A 22506-nucleotide genomic window follows, 5' to 3' on the forward strand; every position below is an offset into this window, starting at 1 on the left:
GGCATCCAGTTGAATACAATCATTTCAAAACGAGACAAAGAGTCCTCAGCCATGCTAACGTGGATGTGCAGCAGGTATTACCATGTACTCCATCTTCACTGCTAAGTACTAACATTCATGAATTAGCATTAAATACATAGTCAGAAATCAAAACACTTAATTATGATTTTGAACTGGCTCTAGATGAAAAGTCTTGGGATAATGGAAGGGATGACATTTGAGGAGGTGGTAGCTCAGATGGTTGTTCACTGATCGCAGGGTTAAATCCTCACTTCCTTCAGTCCACACACTTAAGTGTCATTGGTGTGTGTGTGTGGATGTGTGGCAAATATTGTACGGTGCTTTGTAAACGTGTAAAAAGCTCCCGTGCAAGTGCAGAGCATTTATAATTCATAATCTGATGCACCAAAGTTCATGGCAATTGATCCATCCGGTAGCTGTTGATCATTTTCACTAAAACATAAAAATGTCAACTCCATGGTGAAAAGTCGATGGATCACCAAAGTATTGAGGCTTTGTAATAAGAATCCATTTCATATTTGTGATATTTCAGTCAGGTGGAACAACTGATTACGTGACATTGCCTTCCCCATGGCTATCAAAGAGCCAGTCATATTTACAATTCAGATATTTGTCCTGAAGAGCATTCACACGTCAGAGGTTTGTCTGTTATTCAACGAACTATACAATGCACACCTTGATTGCACTTTTACCTCCCGAGTCTTGAGTGCACAATCAACTTGAGGAAAAAACAATGGAGAAGAAGAAAATAGCCTTCTGTGCGTGTCAGTGCGAGAGCATGAACAAGCTCTATTTGAAATGACAGTTCTAACAGCCAGCCTTGTGCCCGAGCCACCGGGTAACAGCAGAGGGCGGGAATCAGAAAATGTTTGGAGCCAAGTCTTTTAGCTGTTATCGCTCTTTGCATTTCATACTGGGCTTATCTGATGACCACGGGGCCACTCTAAAGAGGATATAGAGAACACAGCATGCAACAGAGAGAAGGGTTTTACTCTGTGTGTGTGTGTGTGTGTATGCATATGTATTTGTGTGCGGTCTCGCTGGGCATCGCTCTGATTATTTACCAAGATTAAAATGAATATTGTTTGTGTCCTCACTGATACCTGCCATGACTTTCTGGCTCATTAAGCCTTTAAAATGGCATAAAAGTCTTCAAGCCTGCTGTGAGAATCGAGAGCACACTGTTATTTATTTATGTATGTGTAGTGTGTATCCCTGCACTGACTCCTGCTTGCTTTTATATTTACAACAACATCCATCTGTATTCATGAGCTGCTGGTTAAATCATGGTACCATGACGTTGCCAATCCATTTAGCAGATAGCTTGTTGTTCTGGACCAAAGTGGGGGACTGAGCAGCCCACCTATCCATAATGCACTGACTGCCCATTTGGCTTGGAAGTCAAACTAAGTGGCATCTTTTTAACAACCTGGGGAGCCTGGTGTTTAGAACATTTAATCAATACTTGATTAAGCAAAGAAGCTGTTGGCATGCCCTCATTTTACAGGTTACTCTGCCAGAGGGGACTGCAGAGGGTTTAGAGAGACGACTAACCCGTCGCTTTGGGATTGAACAAGCAGGCAGTGCAGCTGATCCATGCGTCTGCTTTTCATCTGTCCAGCTTTTTCCATTCCCTCCACCCTCACCCGCTCTGCCCTCACCCTCGCAGGGTTGAACGGAGGATGGTGTGCAGCTACCAGTAAGGTTTCCGTGGCTCCCGTCCATCAGTTGGTCCAACTGCTCTGATCCTCTTCTTAATCTTAATCTCATCCTCCTCTGTCCCCCCCCCCCCCTTCTCTCTCTCTCTCTCTCTCTCTCTCTCTCTCTCTCTCTGCTGATTATGCCAATATCCGGTCAGGGGATCTTTCCCTCTCTGTCCCCATATCTGCCTTACAAGGGTCACATTCAATTAAGCCCCACGGGAAAACATAGCCCTGGCTATATCCTGATTAAATTGACAGCATAAGGTGATAGGGTGGTATATAAAGAGCAAGTAGCAATACCGAGAAAGAAGCGTGGAAACCTGACGTTCCCATTGCTTCCAACGAACAGTGCGGCTGTTACACATCACAATATATTCTCTCGGCTTTCTTATCCATCTGTACTTTTCACCCTCTCGCTGTCCCCTCTATCGTTCTCCTCCTTATCGTCTCGCACGTCTGTGTTCCTTTGTCTCTGTCTGTCTCCATTGTCTGTTCCGTCTCCTGTTCAATTCGACTTGCCACCGCTCCTTCTCTTTGGTCTTTCCAGTCCTTTCTGTCCTCCCTGTGGACACGGTGTGATCGATGGCGCTGGATTTTGGTCATCTGTTTCATTTGACTTCTGTGTCACTGCCGGGCCACAGAGATTTAGCCTGGACTGAGCGAGAAGCTGCAGATTTTCATAGGCGCTCATGCTCCCCATCACATACATGCAAACAGTCTGTTGCTGAGGCAGAGTGCCTGGACTGTCGTTTCAGCTCATCTCTTTCGTCCAACCCCTGACGGGGTTGTGAATTAATTCATAAATAATGCAGAAAATACTGGCTTAACTGGCCCTTCCACTTTACTGCATTGCCATGTCACAGCTGGACAGAGGACAGCCACTCCAACAAGGACCCCTCTTAGGGGGTTATTATCTCAACCTGGTTCTGAATTGGAACAAGCTGAATATACATATAAACTGGGATTTGTTAAGAAAAGAAAAAACCTTTTCAACTCCAGCACAGAAAGGCAAATTTGTGCTTTGGTTAATTCGTGTCAACGTACATGTACATATGGTGATACGGTGTTTTAGAAACGGCACACCAGAGACACAGCTCGCACTTTGTCTGTTTCCAGAGTTATCTACCACCAGTGTGTTTATATCTCAAGTAAAAACTAATTGAAAATGGTGAATGTTCAATAAAATATTTTTTTTTCCAGTAAACCTATTAACTATAAAGAAGCACAGAAACATTTCTTGATTACGATGAATCATTTCTTAACAACACAAGCAGTTAGAAAAACATAACTTGTCAAGAATTGCAATCAATAAACGACTGGAACCAGAATTGATTAAAAATTTAAATGAAACAGGGCTACCATGATTTTCATAATTGATTAATCTGCCAGTTATTTTCTCAGTTAATCATTCCGTCTGTTGGAACAAGGAGAGGGTTAGTTAGTATGTCCCCAGTGTGTTTGTGTCAGTGTTTATTTGTGAACCGTTCTTACCATGTAGAAGTAGGAGAGACAACAGCCGATGGTCCAGAATACTGAGCCTGTCTTCACTGATTTGACCTAAAATGAGAAACGCATAGCAGAAAATTACTCAAGAGTCACAGCGGTCTCTTGGCCTTATATATCTCAACATCAAAAGGACATGTTTGTATTTCAGGGACACTAGAAACTCAAGTAACCCAGGCAGCACATTTTGTGTTATAATGACATGGTGTTCTCCTTCAATTACACCATAAACGTCTGAGAGTACAGACCGCTCTCTGTGCTAAAGGTTCACTCCATTTGCTTTATTCACTCCTGAAACACCGCAGTGATATTAAAAGCTCGTGTATTCTGAAACTGTTTTTCAACCTTACTTACCTTACACTTAATATGGCTTAGCAGTAAAAATGCATATTTTGTAGATCTTTAAAAGTACTTTAATGATCATAGCAGATATGGAACAGCCAGCTTGCGGTGCGGGAGCAGACTGGTTCAGACTAGACCAGCGGCAACATCTTGTAAAGAAGCTCTCAAGAGCACACATTAACATTTCACTTGCATGCGAGCGTGCGTGCACACATTATAGGAGAAGCATTTCAAATGATCAAACTCAAGGGAGAATGCCAGTGAGGATGGCGGTAGGAGATTTTGTCAAAACTCTATGGCATCCAACAAGATGCCCAAGATTGGTTGAGGAACGATTGCCGGACCAAGGTGATCTTATCCCTCCCAAACCCCCAGGCCACAGACAGGCTCCTGGATCAGCCAATCAATCGCCTGCACAAAGCAACCCTGCTCTGTGCTATAGCTGCATGCCAAAAGACAAAACAAAGTCCTCAGGCAATACTTTTGCTCTGTGTTTAGTAGGAAGACCTGTGGTGGTCTGCGGTGATTTCATAATGAAGTCTCACTCATTAGAAAAACATACTTTTGTTTGTGGTGAAAGGAAATTACAATATTTTAGGGCCTTGGGGCTCTGCTTGAGATGACGTGACAGAACCATTAATCCACATTCATTGAGGTATTTTCTCTGCTGGGTTGGTTTTATTATTCAATGCCCCGATCAGTGATTTTAATCCCATCCAAAGCATGTCTTTGTTTTTTTTTTTTTATAATAATGTTATGATAACAGTTTTTAGTTTTATGTCCTTCCGGTGTTAAAAGCTAGTTGTCAAGAAGTTTTAAACTAGTCCAACACAGGTGAGTGTAAATACAGATCCTTGCATTGTGGGCTCTGTTTGGCACACAAGGACTGCTTCTGAAAAAAATACTTGATATAAAAGGGGCGGACAAAATACTCGTAAAACCTCTTGGTAGAATGTAGTCCAACTTACTGTGTCAGCACCACAAACTACGGCCTTTGAAACGATCATATCGTAAAAGCCACGTCCTTCTCAAGTCTCAAACAGCTCAGACAAAAACGGAACATTATAGCCTTCATCAAGGTAGGAGTTGTTGCAGGATTGTTGTGTTCATTTTAGATATATAGTATATAGCTTATACTCTGGCAATTTAGCGTACAAGGCAGAGGCCCCGTAACACTTGTCCCATAAAAGCGTCCTTGCTCAGTGATTGTTTGCCTTATTTAAGAGGGAAAACAATTGTTATGACTGAACAGGAAGATGACACAAGTCATTGCATAAACAGCTGTGTTCTCCTCAGACAATGTTCGCACTCAGGCCGGGCCAGAGCTCGCGTACAGTACAGCCTTGTGCTGTCCATTCAGAGTATGTACAAGCTATGTTCAACTGGTGCCTCAGCCCCTCTGCCAATTGCCCTCCCAGCCGCTGTTCCCTTTGTGAAGACACAGAAGTCACGCAGTGCGATACCAGTCCAGCTAATTAAATGTGAGCCGAGAGAAAAAGCGGAATTACTGTTACAACAATGTAGGCATGGTGCACGGGGTTAGAGCAGGGTAGGGAGGGAGGGCTGTGCAAGCGTGTGTGTGTGTGTGTGTGTGTGTGTGTGTGTGTGTGTGTGTGTGTGTGTGTGTGTGTGTGTGTGTGTGGGGCGGGGGGGGGTGCGCATGTTCATCTTACGAAGAGTTATGAGTTAAAAAGAGCGGCTCTCCTGTGTGTGAGAGGATTCAATTATAGATTATGGGAGGGTGTGTAAGTGTGTGCATGTTGGCAAGAGCGGAGGGGGTGGGGGGTGTAAACACAGAGATTAAGCGAGTGGAGTTGAATGGGTTATTAGCGGATAGAATGAAGGAGTCGGATAATGAAGATTGGGTTGAGACTTGAGAGAGCAGCTTTGTGCTTTTTTTTTTTTTGCCACGTGGAGAGGACGGGGGCAACGAGATGAAGAACAGAGTGGAAGAGAGGAATGAGAAATAATGAGATGCCGAAAGAGAAAGTCAGGTGGGTAGAACAAGAAAGAGGAGGCAGAAAGCTGAACACGGCAACAGCTAGACAACGGCGGTGACAATGGAAGACAAAGACAATTAACGGTAGAAGGAGATGGAAGAACGATGGAGAGAAGGAAAGGAAAACGCAGAGACAAATGTTGGTAAATGAGACTCATAATGGGAAGCAGTGGTGCATGGTTGGGATGATTGTTTTTCAGGGCCCTTGCCAAATAGAATGGAGGGCGTGAGTGGTGGGGGGATTTTTTTTTTTTTTCCTATGGCACTGCTCCGCTGATGAGACATCTTAAGAGGCGGTGATGGCTGCTGCGAGGAACACCTGCCCCGCTTGGAGATGTATTGTCCAAACGCACAAGATGGCAAGAGGCCATTATAAAAAGACGCGGAAACAAGCAGATGTCCCGAACACACAAGCTGAGGTGAGACACATGGCCTTGGCACAGACCTGAAAAGTTGAATTGTAATGCCAAGATCTATCACCATCGCCTCCTTGTTCTTATTTGTATTATTCAAAACATTTCCTGACGGATGAATTCAGGCATGACGCGCGAGAAGTAATTTTCAAAACCGTCTGAAAACAGCAGGCGTATCATCTCAGAGTTGTAATGCAGTTCATCCAGATTCCGTGCGAAGCCACAGCTCACATAAAGCTCACCTCTTATAAAATTCACTCGACTGCAGCTCTCTGCCGAGTTCGCGGTCCTTCTTTTTTTTTCAAATCGTCTCAGCTAAAGTTTTGTGATTTTCCTTCGTTTCCTTCCCTTTCCTGCGCAATTAAAAAAAATTAGTTCACAAGTCAAAGTGTCGTAATAGGCGTCTTTTAGTTTTGTTGTAGGTGCCAAGCCTAATGATCCAATCATTTTCTACCTGTCATTTGATGTATTGTCTGTAAGGTTGGAGTTAGTATCATTTACTTCTCGAACATTTTACACGTCCTACTGATGGAAAGAAAAGATTTGTCTCTTCCTCTTGTTTGCATTGTGGTTCCGGAAAGTCTCTTTGGGTTTCTCTCTTATTTGCAAGTGATTCCTTTTGTTTTACTTTCCGCATCTAATTGACGACTCCCCTGGTTGTCCTTATCTTGTGACCTACAACCAACTCTGTATTACCATAGGAAAGCAGATACAGAGGGAATGGGGGTGACTGTCAATTGTTTGTCACACTGTATAAAAGCTGCCCTACGGAGGAGTGACGTGGCCTTTTTTTTGGACACCTCTCTTTGAGGGTGCACGTATGTGCTCCTTCTTGCAAGAATAAATGTCCGATGTGTTTGATTTTGAACCAAGCCTCCGAGTAATTTTTCTAACACCTACCTTCTGACTTTTGAGATTGAAAATCTGTATTGGTGGAAATTCTTGTCGCTACTTGTGGGGCGTTTAGCCTTTGTTGGTCCCAATAACCTTCCTATCTTAAATAATAAAGATGAAAACAGTTTCCTTAAAATTGAATTCAAAAACCTCTGCAATGGCAGTAAGCCATTGTCCCTCTAAAAGCCGACACTCAAATCCTCTGGTGGATTAAGTTTAAATGTATTTTTATTTATAGTACAGAGTACATTCATCTCAAAAGGAGAGGCGATGCGCTGTACCAGATTGAGCTACTAGCTAATTTCCATCTGCAGTCCCTTTTAAGGTAGGAGAAAAGCAAATACTCAAATCCTGTGTGGATTTCTATTGTTCTGTGTACACACACATGTCCATGTGTAAGCTTGCAGTTTGCACACATTTTCTAAGTATGTTTGTGGATGTAAACTCTCCCAGCGAATGAAAGTATCAGCAGCTTAGTTTCACTCTGCTGAGTCAAAACACAGACACAGAATCAGTGGTGTTGTATCGGGACTTAAATTGCAGCCACCTGGACACTAAACAGTAGGTCACTGCCAGATCGGTGACTGAGTTCAAAAAAGGGTCACAGAGAAGCGTACTCGACCCTCGCGATTTTATGCTAGCTGGAAACCACATGTAGAGATGCGTCCATGCATGATTTGACAAAGTGACATAACCTGGGATGGCTGAATCCTCGGATGGATTAAAGGTCCCTTCCAAGCCGGCGGCAACTGTACTGCCAAGCTTGTTACACTGTGACAAACAGCAGTGAGGCATGGCATGACGAAATACCTGCATCACTACTTCCACCTGGATGAAAGCCTCCACTACACAGCATGTCTTTGCACTTGAGCATAAAGGGAAATCAACGCCTTAAAGGTAAAATGTGAAAAATTGGACATATAGCCTATGAGATACTACTATTACTCAAAGACATGCATAATGGCAGCTCTCTTCTGTTCACTTCCCGAACCACCCTTTGGTCGAACCACTTTTTCAGATAATCCACCATAACAAAAGGCGCCACTGCTATTCAGTAGATTAATCATGGAAGAAATTTGTGTCTGTGTAGGATATTGCCATTAAGAATTCAAATGACACATTGTATTTTTACAGTGAAAATTCCTAACGATAGAATAAAAAAAATTAAAAACCTGGAAAACAATTAAGAGACATGAACATTTTAATAGTGCTTGTCACTTCCGATTGTCTTTTCGCAACTGCAATTTTCATTTAGGAACCGACAAGCAATATGTCTGACAAGCCATAATTTGCCATTCTGAGTTTAATTCAAAGCCTCTTGTAAAGAGTTATATTTATGCACACACAGGCGGTGCGAAAACATCAAATGGCAACCTCAATTTCCATGTTTACTAATTAAATATGTGCAGTGATCAGGAAAACATCTCTTTGCATTTGTTGTGTGGATAGTTTAGGCTTAGCCAGAATTTGTACCCGAGTGCTGTGCAGTAATGTACTCGCCCAACAATGAGCTCAGACGGAACATTTATCCTGAATGCTGATATGCAGTGTTGTAACGCCCTCAAAATTTACATCTGCATAATTGTGTGACTCCTGCAGGCCTTTTGTAGTTTCGAAAAGTGAAAGTAGTTTTTTTTTTTTTTTTTTTTTAAATCTATTTGAACATGAGTGGTATAATGAAAAATTAAGGGGTTATAAATAAATAGGTTATACAAAGAGGCTTTATTTGTCTGCTATATTTCTGTGACTCCAGTAAATTGGATTGAACCAGCCACGAATTATCTCCTCCTACAACCACACGGCAACAGTCGGTCAATAATAGACATGTGACTTATACAGTATGCATGAGTCTCCGCTGGCTCCAACAGGATTGTGCTATTCTGTCATGTAATCTTTACCAGTTAATACCACAGACAGCTTTTAAGGATACAAAAAGGAAGTAATGTCCTTTGGCAAAGTAAACTGAGCAGCAGTCGCAAAGCAAAGACGGAGAAGCTCTAATAAGGAATGAACAAATGAAAACAATCGACGATTAATGCTCAAATTTCTTTTACATAGTCTGTTCGGTTGGGCTCAAAACCAAAAGATGATAGCTCATTACAAACTATGTAGCATCAAACATGGAGGACAGTCGTGCTCATGTTTACAGCCAAGCATTAAGGATAAATGATTTGAAAAAATGTCATATTGTACAGGTATTCTTTCCCTTTTTGAATGTGTGTATTGTATAAAGTCTTGCGGGGAGGGAGGGGGGAGTTGGGAGGTGCAGCTGGCTCCTTGCAGATTCTGTTTTAATAAATAAGGCCTGTGCAAGTCACTACTTAAAAACCTCCCATACAATCAATTCGGTCTTTGGTTTGATCTCTTTTATATTGATAAAATGTACAATATCAAATTGTACTTACTTAAAATACTCCGCCCTATTCATTCGACACCTGCTCCAGCACAGGTTAACTGTGCAGGTGTGGTAATTGCTTCACTTTAACCTGCTACACCTTTATATTGCACCGTTGCAGTCAACTGGAACATAAGGCAATTTTATTAATAGAAAATCATTTTACGGAGTGACATGATACTGTATAAATAGCCAGTCCACTGTGCTCTAATGGCAGGCAGTGATATTTAGGCATTAAGAGAATGTGCAGTTTCCCTCTAGCTATTTTCTCAGCCTTAGAAACAAGATTAACCCTTAACTGTTGTAACAGTCTGCTCTTCCTGGCAGAATAGCACAAATACTGGAAACCCTTTCATGTCTGTAGTCCTCAACATGCTGAAAGTATTGTTAGCATAAAGCAAACCCTACATAATTACACATTCACTGCTTTAATTTTTTTGTCCATTTCTGCTGCATTATTTCACACATTATATCTTTAAGCACCTTTATATTCAATTTTATCTTTGCTCCTGCAATAGCATCCTTTCAGCAGGGCAATTTTCATATGTGAATTGCCCAGCTCCTTAACTGTTAATATTGCATATAAAGTAAATGTCCATTTTAATCTCAAACCCGCTGAGATTTTTTTCCATCTCGGATTGACATAAAAAAAAAGAAAACAAATCAAGTATGTAACCCTGACCAGTTACAGCTCAATACAGAATGAGAAAATCCGCAATACTTGTCAAGGTCAAAACCAATAGAGAAGATGGGGAAGCTGATAAACCGTTTGAAAAGCAGAGCTCTTCAATTTCACAGACACACACTTATATACAGGCACACATGAAGCACTCAATAGTACGATAGCTGCAGGGCTGTAAGGCAGCTGCTGATGCAACTAAAAAGAGTGGACAGACAGAGGTAAAGTGGAAAGTCTGTTTCAGACATCTTTCAGCTTGAAAAGTTCTTTCCTTCTACTGTGGACGACCATTTCGAAAATGTGTTGCAATGTAGCTCCTGCAAACATCTAAGCTGTATTCACAAAGAACATTTTCTCCTCCTCTGTGGAGGCGCTTTGTTTGGTCGAGGTCTACCCTGCAGCACGAGGATAACAAGGACAATTCATGTTTTACTCACCAAAAAGGGGAAAAAAGAAAGAAAAATAGGTAGAACACAAAATAAATATGAAATTGGTAAAAACAGTAAATTTCACGAGGTCAGCTGCTTTGTGGGATAAAACACCACCTGCTGAGTTCACTTCATGTACTTCAGGAAGGGAAGGTAAAGTGAAAGAAGGGCTATCCAACCTTTAACTTGAGATCTTTTCAACTCTACTCTTAAAGGTCATCTTATTGGGAAGGTTTTACAGTCAAGCATGTCGTTTCCTGGGCTCCAAATGGTCTGCACAGATGCCCAGCGTGCCTTTCAAGGCTGTGGATAAATAATTCAACATCTGAGGCAAGTAGGATTTGAAAGTGGGGCTACTTTTATGGCCGCATAAAACCTGCCCCCCTCAGCATTATGGTTTTAATGGAATCAAAACCTGCACAAGAGAGAGCTTGATAGGACATGATTCTGATTCATTACGTTACCCCTTTAGAAAAAAAAGAGGTGTCCATCAACATCAGAATTACATTTTCCTCAAGATAATTCCTTATTGCACCTTTAAATCAAGAGTCCATTGTACATACCCAGAGGTAGTAGGTGAACTGCAGGGCGAAGATGGCGATGCCCTCATTGTCAAAAGAGCCAGCAACAGACCGAGAGATGTAGCCGGGGACGATGGCGATGAAGCAGGCCGCCAGCAACCCAGCGCCCTGGTTCCACAGCTCCCGCGTCAGCAAGAAGGTGGAGATGGCGGTCAGACCGCTGAACACCGGAGCCAGAAAGACGCACACGTCACGGATGTGGACCGTGATGTGGAGCAGGTTGAGCATGTAGTGGATAAGGCCTGCAGTCACCATTAGCCCGGGGTATACCTGAGGGAAAGGGTCAAAGAGAGAGATTGTGAGAAACGGGAAGAGCGACAAAAAAGTTGGTACGCCAGTGGAAGGGACAGCGGAGAAGAGAAGGCACATGAAACAGGAATAAGTGAAGAGACACTTTCAGCAATGGTACAGACATGGCGTCATGGGCACCAATGACTCTGTCCACCGCTTTCGTCTAACTTGGCAATCACTGGATGGATTGTCATGATATTTTTTTAGAGGCATTTGGTGCCGACGGTGAATCTTTGGTTGTGTAATCTGTATTTTTGACGGGTCCGAAAATTGTATCTTGCGTTAGTGGTTCTTGCAAAGAAATTGATTTAGGAACTAAATTTATCCACAAGTTACAGTGAGAATCAAATAAGTTGCAACAGAACAGCTAAAACAAACAACAAACATGGAGGTAGCACCCTGACATGTATAAAAAGGGAAGCTAATGTAACATTAACAGGTGACCTTTCCATAATGTTATTTTCAGTCGCATATCTTTAATGTTGCCATCGGAAATAATGAGCAGATTCTGAGATATATTGCATCACTCCAGCTACATTGCCCTCAGGATGATTGCTGAAGAAATCGTACGGTAAATGTTATGCATGTTAACCTCGACAGTGAAGTGAGTGAATCATCTTCCGAAAGAGTTGCTGCTCTTCATGTAACATAAACTGGGTTTCCTGAGAAGCGTCTGTCTGTTGTACTACTGCAGAGCACAGGGGTCACGGACTGTCTTTCCTGTGAACGTAACAATAGATGAGAATGAAACCAGAAACCATGGCAGCTGTACACAAAGATGGCCACAGCTACTGGAACTAAATCAACATCATGTGTCAACATTATTCACCTGCCTCCAAGTGGATGGTGGGCAGCTGCGGCCTCACTTTCTGTGTCATCACTTGTTCCCGGGCCGGGGGAATGAACAGGGGTTTAATGAGACTCCCTCCTATCGGTCTGGGTCTCTGTTGTTGCGAGTTGCTAATTCTCAGAAGAGTTGAAAACTCGTGTGGTGAATCAACAGAGCTAATATGTTCATTTCTCACACTCTTTCCCAAATTGGGCGTCGCACACGAGAAACTGCTGTGTGGGTGTTTAGACAAAGTCAGTAACAAATTAAACGTATAATTCAGGTGTAATTTTATGTTACTTGTTAAAGGGAGTTTCAGGCTTCCGAGATGCGAGCCTGCAAACTGCTCGACACACACACACACACACACACACACACACACACACACACACACACTATGGACATTGTGTGAGTAGAGCAAAGCTTTGGAGAGCAGGCATACAGCAAACAGTAAATCCTTGTGCGATATCACTTAAATGTCAAATTAATCATAACTGTATCATTACTCAACAATTTCTAAGCTGACAAGTCAAACAATTCCTCCTTATGACCAATCACAAACAAACACTTTAAAAAGACTAGACTGAAAATGTAGGCCTCAAAGCAGAAATGCAATACAACAAAAGTGAATACATCCGTGATCACCGACACCCTGTTAAGAGACCTGTGATGGCTAAAATTAAATTGAGCACAACTGTGATTTCCAATTAGCCCCATTACATGAACATGTTTATAAAAAAATAAATTACAAAAATGACCTGTGAACACCAGAACTTTCTCAATTTTGGATCTATGAGCTGTGTCTATGTGCATGTCTCATGGAATAGAATTGCCAGACGAATTGAAAAAGCTGATTGTGAGACTTTACAAAAATGGAAAAGAATAAAGAAAGCTCGGGGACCAACAAACAACCAGTCAAAACAGTTGCAGCAGTGTAGAGGAGGTGTAGAACGAGCCATAGTACCACTATTCAGCCACGGACAGTGCAGTACTTGCACAAACTAGCTCTGAAAAACACAGCCAAGTGCTCCAGACTTGGCACAGGAATTGTCACTGGAAATCGAAGTTTCTGTGACAGCTCACAGAGTGTGAAGGATATTGCATAACATCAGTCTTGGATGTCGTCCAAGAAGGAAAAAAAACAAAACAACAACCCTGCTTGCTCTTTGGCAAAAAACTGCAAGTCTGAACTTTGCTAAAGAACATGAAAAGAAGCCTGATGAATACTGGGAGCATGCTTTTTTGGTCAGAAGGGAACAAGATTAATTTGTTCAGCTCCGATAAGGTCCAGCGTGTTTGGCGAGAACCTGTCCGGGAAAACAACGGTGAATACATAGTCTCAATAGTGAGGCACCGCGGTGGGAGTGTGAGGATACGAAGCTGAATGAGTGCAAAAGATGTTGGGGAGATGACATCTATAGATGGCACCACTGTAACAAGTTCTATTAATGATTATTACAGTTGACTGAAGGACATCTTGGCTTTTATTTACACCAGCACACAGCCATAGAGCCAGTACTGTATAGTACATGTTAAGTGAGGACAAAAACCTTGTCAGTAGAAATGCTTCAGCTCACTCAGTTGTAACTGCAAATCACAAAATTCAATTTAAACTAAATCTGCATTGGATCAACACATGGCGCAATGACAAACATTTTTCACCCCCGATCTTTTAGTTCGATATTTGTGCAATTTATCAATTAGTCAGTTGGTCAATAAAATAGTAAAACCTGCTGCAAGAGGGTCAATTCTTGAATTTACCATCTGAACAACAATAAAATCCCAAAATTGGAAAACTGGGATCGGAATCAAATCCTCGCATTTGAAAATCTGGCACGGGCAAATGTGTGTTATTCTTTGCATGCATAAAGGATGAATGTATTTTTAAATACAGTTGCCATGTATAGTGTTCCTCAACAGAATGTTAATATTAACAACATTCTCTACGGACTCTGAGCCGGAGCCTGAGTAGGCGAAGCCTCATGTCCCTCTCTGATCTATATGAGAGCAGATCCAATTAGGGCCTGTTGCAGTACACTGTGGCCGTCTGAAGCAAAAAAACAAAAAAACAAGCCTATGTTTAATGTTTGAGTAATCTCCAATGCGTGTTCAATGTAGCTGCAGTCCATAATGATAAACTCAGGGCTTCATGTCTCCAATTAAGCCGGTGCCGAGGAGACCTGAGCTTCACCAGCCAATCTATTTCAATGAAAATCAACCATGTTTTGCCTCTTGGCTCTTGAGGATTGGACTGTCTAATGGAGCGGTATCTTGCCATTTACAACACCAGTCTTGTAATTATTAGCCAGTTTCTACTCCGTCATCAGAGCTAAGTACATTTAGCAATGAAGGTTGCATTAATAAAAATATTTGTAAATAATTTGCCAGGTTTTCTCTAAATTGGCATTAAAGAATGCATTACATAGTGTGCTCATTATGAAAATACCATCAAGTAAAACTGACAAAAGCTGTTCCCAAAAAAGCACTTGAGTCATTGTCCTCATGGCTACAAAGAGTGGTTTATTGGCTTGACAGCCCACTGTTGTTATGGACTGTCACATTAGAGAGGCCTTCCTTATCTATGGCTCAGGAGAAAGAACAACTGACAGTCGTCCTCTGGGGAGTGGAGGACGGGTGGGTGGCGGAGAAAATAAAATAAAAAAAGGGAGAAGGCAGCTGGACTGGTCTAAGCAGAAAGGCACTCAACTGTCACATTAATTGATATCGGCTCATCTGTCTTCCAAATGGTGTGACCCAACTGAGTGCTTAGAGATTTAATGCTATCATACACAATTAATGAGGACTGTCAGGATCATCTGTCCAATTTTGAATTAAAAAAAATAAAAAAAAGTGGGGGTGGGCTCGGGTAAGGATAAGACTTCCGAAGAAAGGAGGCGTACAGGCTGTAAGAAAAGACAGTGAGACATTAGAGAGAGAGGCAGACAGGAGAGAAGATCTGATGAAACAGAGAGGCAAAGAGGTTCGAGAGAAAGAGGTAGAAAATTGAGCTTTGGAGGATGAAAGGAGAGAAAGACTATGTTCAACCGAGGGTGGGCGGGCTGAAGATTGAATGCAACAGACAACAATCTTGGTCAATGCTGCAGAAGTGGTCTTGTGAATTTTACCTGGAGCCAGAGGGGTCACAGACCAACACTCGGCGAGAAGAAGGAGACTGACATGTTGGGTCTAGACAGGTTATTACAAAAATTAGCTGGGAATGTAACCCCGTCATTCACAGTCTATTTAAACATTTTTAAACAAAGGCCATAGATTGCATTATGGGCAGACTGCACCAATCTCAGATGAACCCAGCACTTGTCCACACCTCTGCATGTTTTAAAAACATAGGCTGGATGAAAATATGAGCTCTCACATTCATTTTATGATTTTGAAAGCAGTGTGGGAGTAGATGCCCTTCTTCCCCAAAGCCTGTCTATGTTCAAAAAATGATCAGAGTGGGATTTTCACAATTAGCCTACACAGTAGATCATTTAAAGGCTTTCTTTTACTGTGGCAACTGACGTCATGGCCCCCCTGAGCAGGGCACCTGCTGATGTTTCGTGTTTAACGGTGGGGTGGTTTCCTTCTTTGCTTAAACATGCCAATCAGTCCAACCTCAGCCTCTTTCAGTCAAGACAGAGAGCTTTAAAAAGGCTAGAGATTAACATGGATTGATCCCTGAGCCTGCTGGTTGACACTGCAGTAGAGAACAATCGGGTGACTCATTAATCATCAGAATAATATTTTTATAATCCATAATTTGTTCCAGTTATTTTAAAAGCAAAACATCCTCTAGTTTCTGCTTCTAAAATGTGAGGATTTGCTGTCACATTTCATTGTCTTCTGTACGAATATCTGAGGGTTTTGGACGGTTGGTTGGCAAAAACAAGATGTTTAAACAACTGGCTTTTGTGCGGATGTTGGTCCTTATCGTTGTAAAGGTGTTTTTACATTGCCCTGTTGGCCCTCCCTTGAAAAAGAGATCTTAATCTCAACGAGACTTTCACCTGATTAGACAAAAGAAAAGTATTTTTTTTTTGTTACCGTTTTCCAACATGTAGTAGACAAAACAAACTTTATTGGAAATAGTTGTTTGCTCTAATCCTACTTTGTCAGGTCTCCTTTATGCATCCACTCCAAAATGTTGGTCCATTTTGCATAGATTTGCATGGAAATGGTACACATTTGCATTTGGTATGGTCAAAAGAATGACCCACCCACCTGCTGTCAAAATGCCTTTGCACCCTGTAAAGCGAATGTCCCTTGCCATCTGGCAATACACGTTTTCCAAGTCAAATGCCAGCTACAGCATAATCTTTAGCTTCAGACTGAATATGTAAATATATGTAAAGAAAAGGCAGAAATATATAATTACAGCCACAGTAACACCCCAAGAGTTCTGGGCACTGTAACTATCATGAAACAGTGCATTTGTTTGGGACTGTTTTTGGCTGTGGATTAAAATACATGACATAGTGAGTATTTACATCAACAACCAAGTGCATTGGAGATTGACTCAATATAAACCACAATGCTAAAGTGCACGGTGCAAGCTGGAACATGTCATCTAATGCAACACCGTGGCTCAATAACAACGACACACCTCGGGAAGAAAAATGGAGCTCTATGACACCAAGAAATAAGCTACAATATAGCTTTGCCTGATAGGAGCAATAATTCAATATATATTTTTCTCTTTTCCATAGACTGTATATAAAAATGGATGATTTGACAGCTCCCCAAAAGTGAAACCAAAACTCCAGCAGGTGGCTCGTTGCAATGCAGGTCATAAACCCCGCCCCGTCTGTATGAACAGATGGGTCATAGGCTGAACTAAAAAATAAATAAATGTACATCTAAATTTTTTTTTTTTACCGAAGATAGTTTCTGTCACATTAAGTACTTCTTATCACAATGTTTGTTCCAAGTTGTAATTTTTCAGAAAGGTTCAGGTTTAAGTAGTTATTTGATGCTGATAAAAGTAGTTGCTTAGGCACAGGGGTATTGGCGAGACCTTGGCACGTGGCCTTAAAGCCCGATAACTACTAGATCAGACAAAACCATTTTTTTCTGACGTCATCCTGCCTCTTCTATTTTTCTTCCAGTCAGATAACTTCAATGACATTAAGAAAGCAAAATGTAAAGCAACACATTGGTTCCAGGCTACAGCATGTGACAAGATCCCAGTAGTACAAGAATCATCCTTTGGTATTCAGATTCAGACATATCTAAAATGTCAACAAAAAACAGTACATAGTAACTTGTCTTAGTGGTAATGGCGCGGAAACAATTACCTGCCGACTATGTTGAAAATAATAATGTTTCAAGGACAACATGACCTCTGTAATTGCTCTGTGATTGCTGAGAGACGGTGGAAGACATATCCCGGGGCCACGAGAATCACTCCACAAATTATACTCACTGAAATCGCTCCAGTCCCACTCTTCATAACTACTCAGCTCAACACTTCCAAGAGAATGACATCAGAAATCATAAAGGCCAGGCTTCAGATCACCTTAAACCTTTTGACCTGTTCTTTTAAAAAAAATATACTTATGTAACTATATTTTTTATTTATCGTTTGCATGCCTACTTCATTATTGGTTTATTTCCTGCGTAATTAAGCTGTTAGAAATCAAAACAAATGTCCCATCTTTACTGACTGTAAAAATTGTATCTGATTAGGACATAAACGTCAGTTTTTATGGCAGAGAATGTATCTTCAGAGCAACAACCTTCATTTTAATAAATAGAAACATTGAACAGATAGAAGCCAATTTATACATCTTTCATAACGGTAACTATTGGCTGCCAACCCCCAAAACCTCAGCTCTAATGCAGAACAAGCTTGTGTAGATGATGCTCTCCTTTTGCAGATTGGTTTAGCTTGATGTCTGTGGATGTCTGAGGACATTAAAATATTTAAAGCACTGTTCAACTGGAAAATAAAATGACTTAAGTGAAACTAAATTTGAGCAGAGAAGAGCAGCTCACTGTAATTTGCGTCAAATGAACCATGTGAGAATTCATCTGGAGTTGTTTGTTGTTTTCTACTTATAAATTAAAGAAATGTCGATACAAGTGTACAGAGGCAGATTCTGAGCTGGGTGTGCTTATTTGTATGCAGAAGACAATGCGTTGTGCAGCCCAGGAATCTTGTAAATGTCATGAAAATTAACTTAAGACTGTACGCCTTCCAATTCCGATTACCAGTCTAATCATGAGTTTCAGCTTCCAGCCTCTGGGTGCAAGGCCTAACCCAAGTATCCATGTACTGTAACAAAACCAGCCCATCCATTATTACAAGCGAGGCTTGTCATACGCAATTACCAGTAGTGGATGGTAATTGATAATGACAGATGAATGCTGATGGATGGGTTTTGGATTCCAATTCCTTGGTTTTCTTTTGCAGTAGTCAAATCTATTTTGAAACATCATCATGTAGCACAGCTACAGCTTCTGCCCTGGACCATGTGCTTAGTGCTTTAATGATAACAGCAACTGATTGCGATGCACAGCATTAACATTCCTTGCCGTCTCAACTGTGTGGAGGAATTCCCCAATCAGCCTGGAGGGTTCATCCAACACGGATACAGGAAGAATGAAACCGTGAAAAGAGAAAGAGACACACTTCAGGCACCACCAAACATGTTGTGAGACATTTTCACATTTATCTGGCACCGAAGACCTCGATTATGTGGTCTGAATGCATCATTAGCTAGTGCAATTACAGCTCAGAGTGCGACCCCTGTGTCCATGAAGCTCGGTTGACAGAAAGGAAAGCAGGTGGTGTTGTTAAAGAGGAGAGGGAGATGGATAGACCAAAGATATTTAACTCTCACAGGGCTCACAGTTCACGGGGTGCGGGGCTGAGAAGATGAGGTTGGGAGAGCTGACGCACAGAGGAGGGGAAGCAGGGGAATGGGAGATAAATTGCGTGTATTTTTCAGAGGAAAGCTTCAATGTTTCACCACAATCGTTGTTGCTGGTGAGCAGGGAGGCCGTGGCAGCCGAGGGGAATCTGTCAAGTTAACAGTTCACTGTTGCTACTGGATTGTGACTTAAATCCGTGCAGCCTGGCGGAGGCTTATAGGGATCTATGGTATCCCTGGACTGCCTCGCCTAACCCCAGATAACCCCTGAAATACTTCTTCGCGGTGCACGTAGGCTGGCTTGTGTGTGGCTTGCTTGGATACGTTTACGCAACGGTTTCTTTTATACCTGTACGTAATACTGTTTGTTTTCACTGTTTGTAACCCGGGTGTTGACAGTAGTTGAGTCTACTTTCGACATGTGCTCCTCTGTGAGCCTGTGCATCATCTTTGAAGCAATAACTGCAGATTAATGTTAAATTTGCTCTGATATAAAAGTGATTCAAATATTCCAAAATATATTCACTCCATGCATTGTTTTTGCCGCTTAATAATGTCAGGGTTATAATGTAGAGGAAGCGCAATCGTCCTTTTTTTTTTTTTTTCATGGGGCATCCCAAAGAATTCCCTGACTCAGCAGGGTGTATAATCCCTCCAGCATGTTTTGGGTCTTCCTCTGGTTTTATTCCCTGCTGTAAGAGCCTGGGCTATTTACATAGGTGTGTAAGAAGATTCCACATGCCTGAACTGCCGCCGTTAGCTCTTTATAACACAAAGAACAGTGTTTCTTTTGTGGTGTTTGATCTCATCTATCCTCCACACCCTATGTAAAACGCTCATTAAAGCAGTTCTTGTATGTTCTCTCCGTAGCTTTTCACTTCTCACTCATGAACAAGTTACTTGTACGGAATCATAAGGGTCAGCAAATTGCCTCGAAGTAGAAAGCCGCAATCTGGTAGAGTACCATGGCCTCAGACTTTAGTTGCTGACTCTGATCCCAACCACTTTATGGTCCGATGAATAGCAAGCTGGTTCACACGGTAGGTCTCCGTCTGATTAAACAAATTAGTTTAGAGCAATTTTCAAATGGTATTTTTTGCTATAAATGCCCATCTCTACATAGATATTACCTTGGGCTTGAAAATGTCAACGTTGAGAAATAAGGATGATCCCTTTTTACCCTGTTCTGATTATATACATATCAATTGATATTGAATCAGACAAAAAAAAAAACAGTCTGTAGATTAAGAGAGGCTGAGCATCATGTTTCTAAGATAGGTGGGTCCTTTTGGTGCCTACAGACACCGGTCGTTACGCATGCCAGCATTGCTCAGAGTTTCCTCTCCATCAAACATATAAATGTGTTTGCATACATCAGTTAACATCAGAGTGATGCAAAACAATTCCCAGGAGAAACTTACTGTGCCACCAACGATCCTTCCCAATGGGTACCAGGCCCTTTCATCGAACCAGTTGAGGAACTCGTAGAAGCCATTGGAGGTGAGATGGTGTGTTGATCTATAGTTGAACCTGAAGCAACACAATAAAAAGAAATGTCTGAGTGTAAGGCAATATAACAACAGCAAATACAGAGTAGAGATCTATTTCTATTGCGGGCCATCTTTTGGCAAAAAGAGGGGGAAGGGTGGGGAGAAAAAGAAACATTTAACTCTAGGAAATAACAGATCACTTTATTTACAGATTTTCTGAAGGCGTAAAGAATGGGTAATCTGCAGAGACTTTGCCTTGTTAGAATATGGAAGATAAAGCCTCCATTCACTGTGTGAGCCTTTGTGCTGATGCCAACAACTCTCAGGTCAGCCCTCAGTTAAATAGATGGTGAGATGAAGGGTTTTCACACATACTGTGCCATTTCCCAGAACAAAGCCGTTTTATTGCAGCGATAATTCAAATTGCAACCACTGGCATGTGCTGGTGTGACAAAGACAGGAACTAGGTCTGGTGTTGGAACAGCGGAATAACAACCAAAATAAATAGCTTAGAATTAAGGAATATCAGTGCGAACAGGCCTTGATTCACACTGTAGCTGTGGTAAGCTGAGGGGGCTGGAACACTGTCAAGCGGCAGAACGAAAGAGCTGACACTGTTGAGATGGCTGTTGCCAAAGAGAATGAAGCAAGGGTTCTGTAAAATGTTCAGAGGCAGCGTTTTCGCCACCGAGCTAATTAACGTGGGCTGCTCTATGATGTGTTCGGCGGCTCATGTAACTTAAGTAAGATAAGTCATGTAGCAAGAAGCTATAGGAAGGCAGAGCCGTTTGCTGAAGGAAAAGGCCCAGTTCGGGCTCACTCTAATAGAGATCTATACCAGAGAGGACATGATAACATCATCTGTGAGACTAATAAACTCTATTACACACAAGAGAATTGTTTTGATTTATATTACATCAAGAGTAACAATATCAGCAGCCAACCAACACAGCCTGCTATTACTGCTGCTGAAAGCAGAGCAGTTTCAACTTGCTGATACTGTGAATTTGGTATTTATGTCCATCTTCAAATCATATACATGCCAAAGTGATTGTTGAAACGAAATTTACAACAACCAAATATGGAGGCCTATGCTGCATTGAACATGTACACATCCCTGAGAATATAATTATTCAGAGAACAAGTTCAATATTCGAACAATTAAGAATATAAACCGGCATCTAAAATGCATTTTACAAGCATAAACATACAATACTTAATGGGAAAATGGGGAATACGTTTAAGTATTTTACAACGTTATCATACCTTGAACTTGAAAGGAAAATACCAAATTTGTATTATGATTTAGATATATAATCTACTTGGTGGAAGTACTTCTGAGCAGATGGCAGATGTTGTTTTGTCAGTTCGGGTGTGTCAACACAATCACACAAGGAAAACAAGCTTGGCCCCAAAAAAGCAAAGCCAACACAGGCCTGAAAACAGCCACAAACCAAATCAACAGCATTTTCTTACTTCCATCTACTCCACATCTTAAGATTCAGCAGGCATTGATTTAGTTTCTGTGTGTGTGTGTGTGTGTGTGTGTGTGTGTGTGTGTGTGTGTGTGTGTGTGTGTGTGTGTGTGTGTGTGTGTGTGTGTGTGTGTGTGTGAGACAGAGGGAGCGACAGCAGCATTGTTGTCACAGAGCTGTGGAGTGAGTGCCGCTTACTCTCATGATCAGGACAGCCTGTTTAAAGTGTCTGGCAGGAGGTGAAGCTCATTAATCATCACAAGGTGTCTGGGTTTTCTACCTCCTCCACATTGCACCTAAAGTTCTAGGCCTTTTCCCTCAAGTACAGCCTCTCATCTTGGCTTTCGTTTTCGGGCAGCACATGGTGACAGAACATTTGTCACTTTAAACTGAATACAGCTTTTCTATCCCCAATTCTGTGTCATTTTTAGACATCATCTTAGTGTACATTATATTTTTGGGGGATATTTTGATGTCCCATTGATCGGAAACAAATAGGGATTTTTCAATATTCTTTATAACAACAGTTATTCTGTACATAAGTCAACAGGAGCAAAGGGATCAGAAGTTAGATGTGCATATTTTATGTGC

At 41.6% G+C, this 22506-nt stretch overlaps 1 protein-coding gene across 1 annotated transcript in view; it reads right to left on the reverse strand.

Annotated features, from left to right (window-relative positions):
- LOC138214289 (dolichyl-diphosphooligosaccharide--protein glycosyltransferase subunit STT3B) overlaps positions 1-22506 on the reverse strand; it is a 73788-nt gene that overhangs the window by 22714 nt on the left and 28568 nt on the right. The window contains exons 2-4 of the mRNA XM_069175771.1: positions 20372-20480; positions 10941-11228; positions 3216-3281 (exon numbers count right to left, since the gene is read on the reverse strand). Coding sequence (XP_069031872.1) covers positions 3216-3281; positions 10941-11228; positions 20372-20480 — 463 coding nt within the window. The remainder of the gene's footprint in view (positions 1-3215; positions 3282-10940; positions 11229-20371; positions 20481-22506) is intronic.

This window comes from Embiotoca jacksoni, unplaced genomic scaffold (genome assembly GCF_022577435.1).
Source record: "Embiotoca jacksoni isolate LCO1_2020_lvr unplaced genomic scaffold, fEmbJac1.0.p SCAF_7, whole genome shotgun sequence".
Classification (NCBI taxonomy): Eukaryota; Metazoa; Chordata; class Actinopteri; family Embiotocidae; genus Embiotoca; species Embiotoca jacksoni.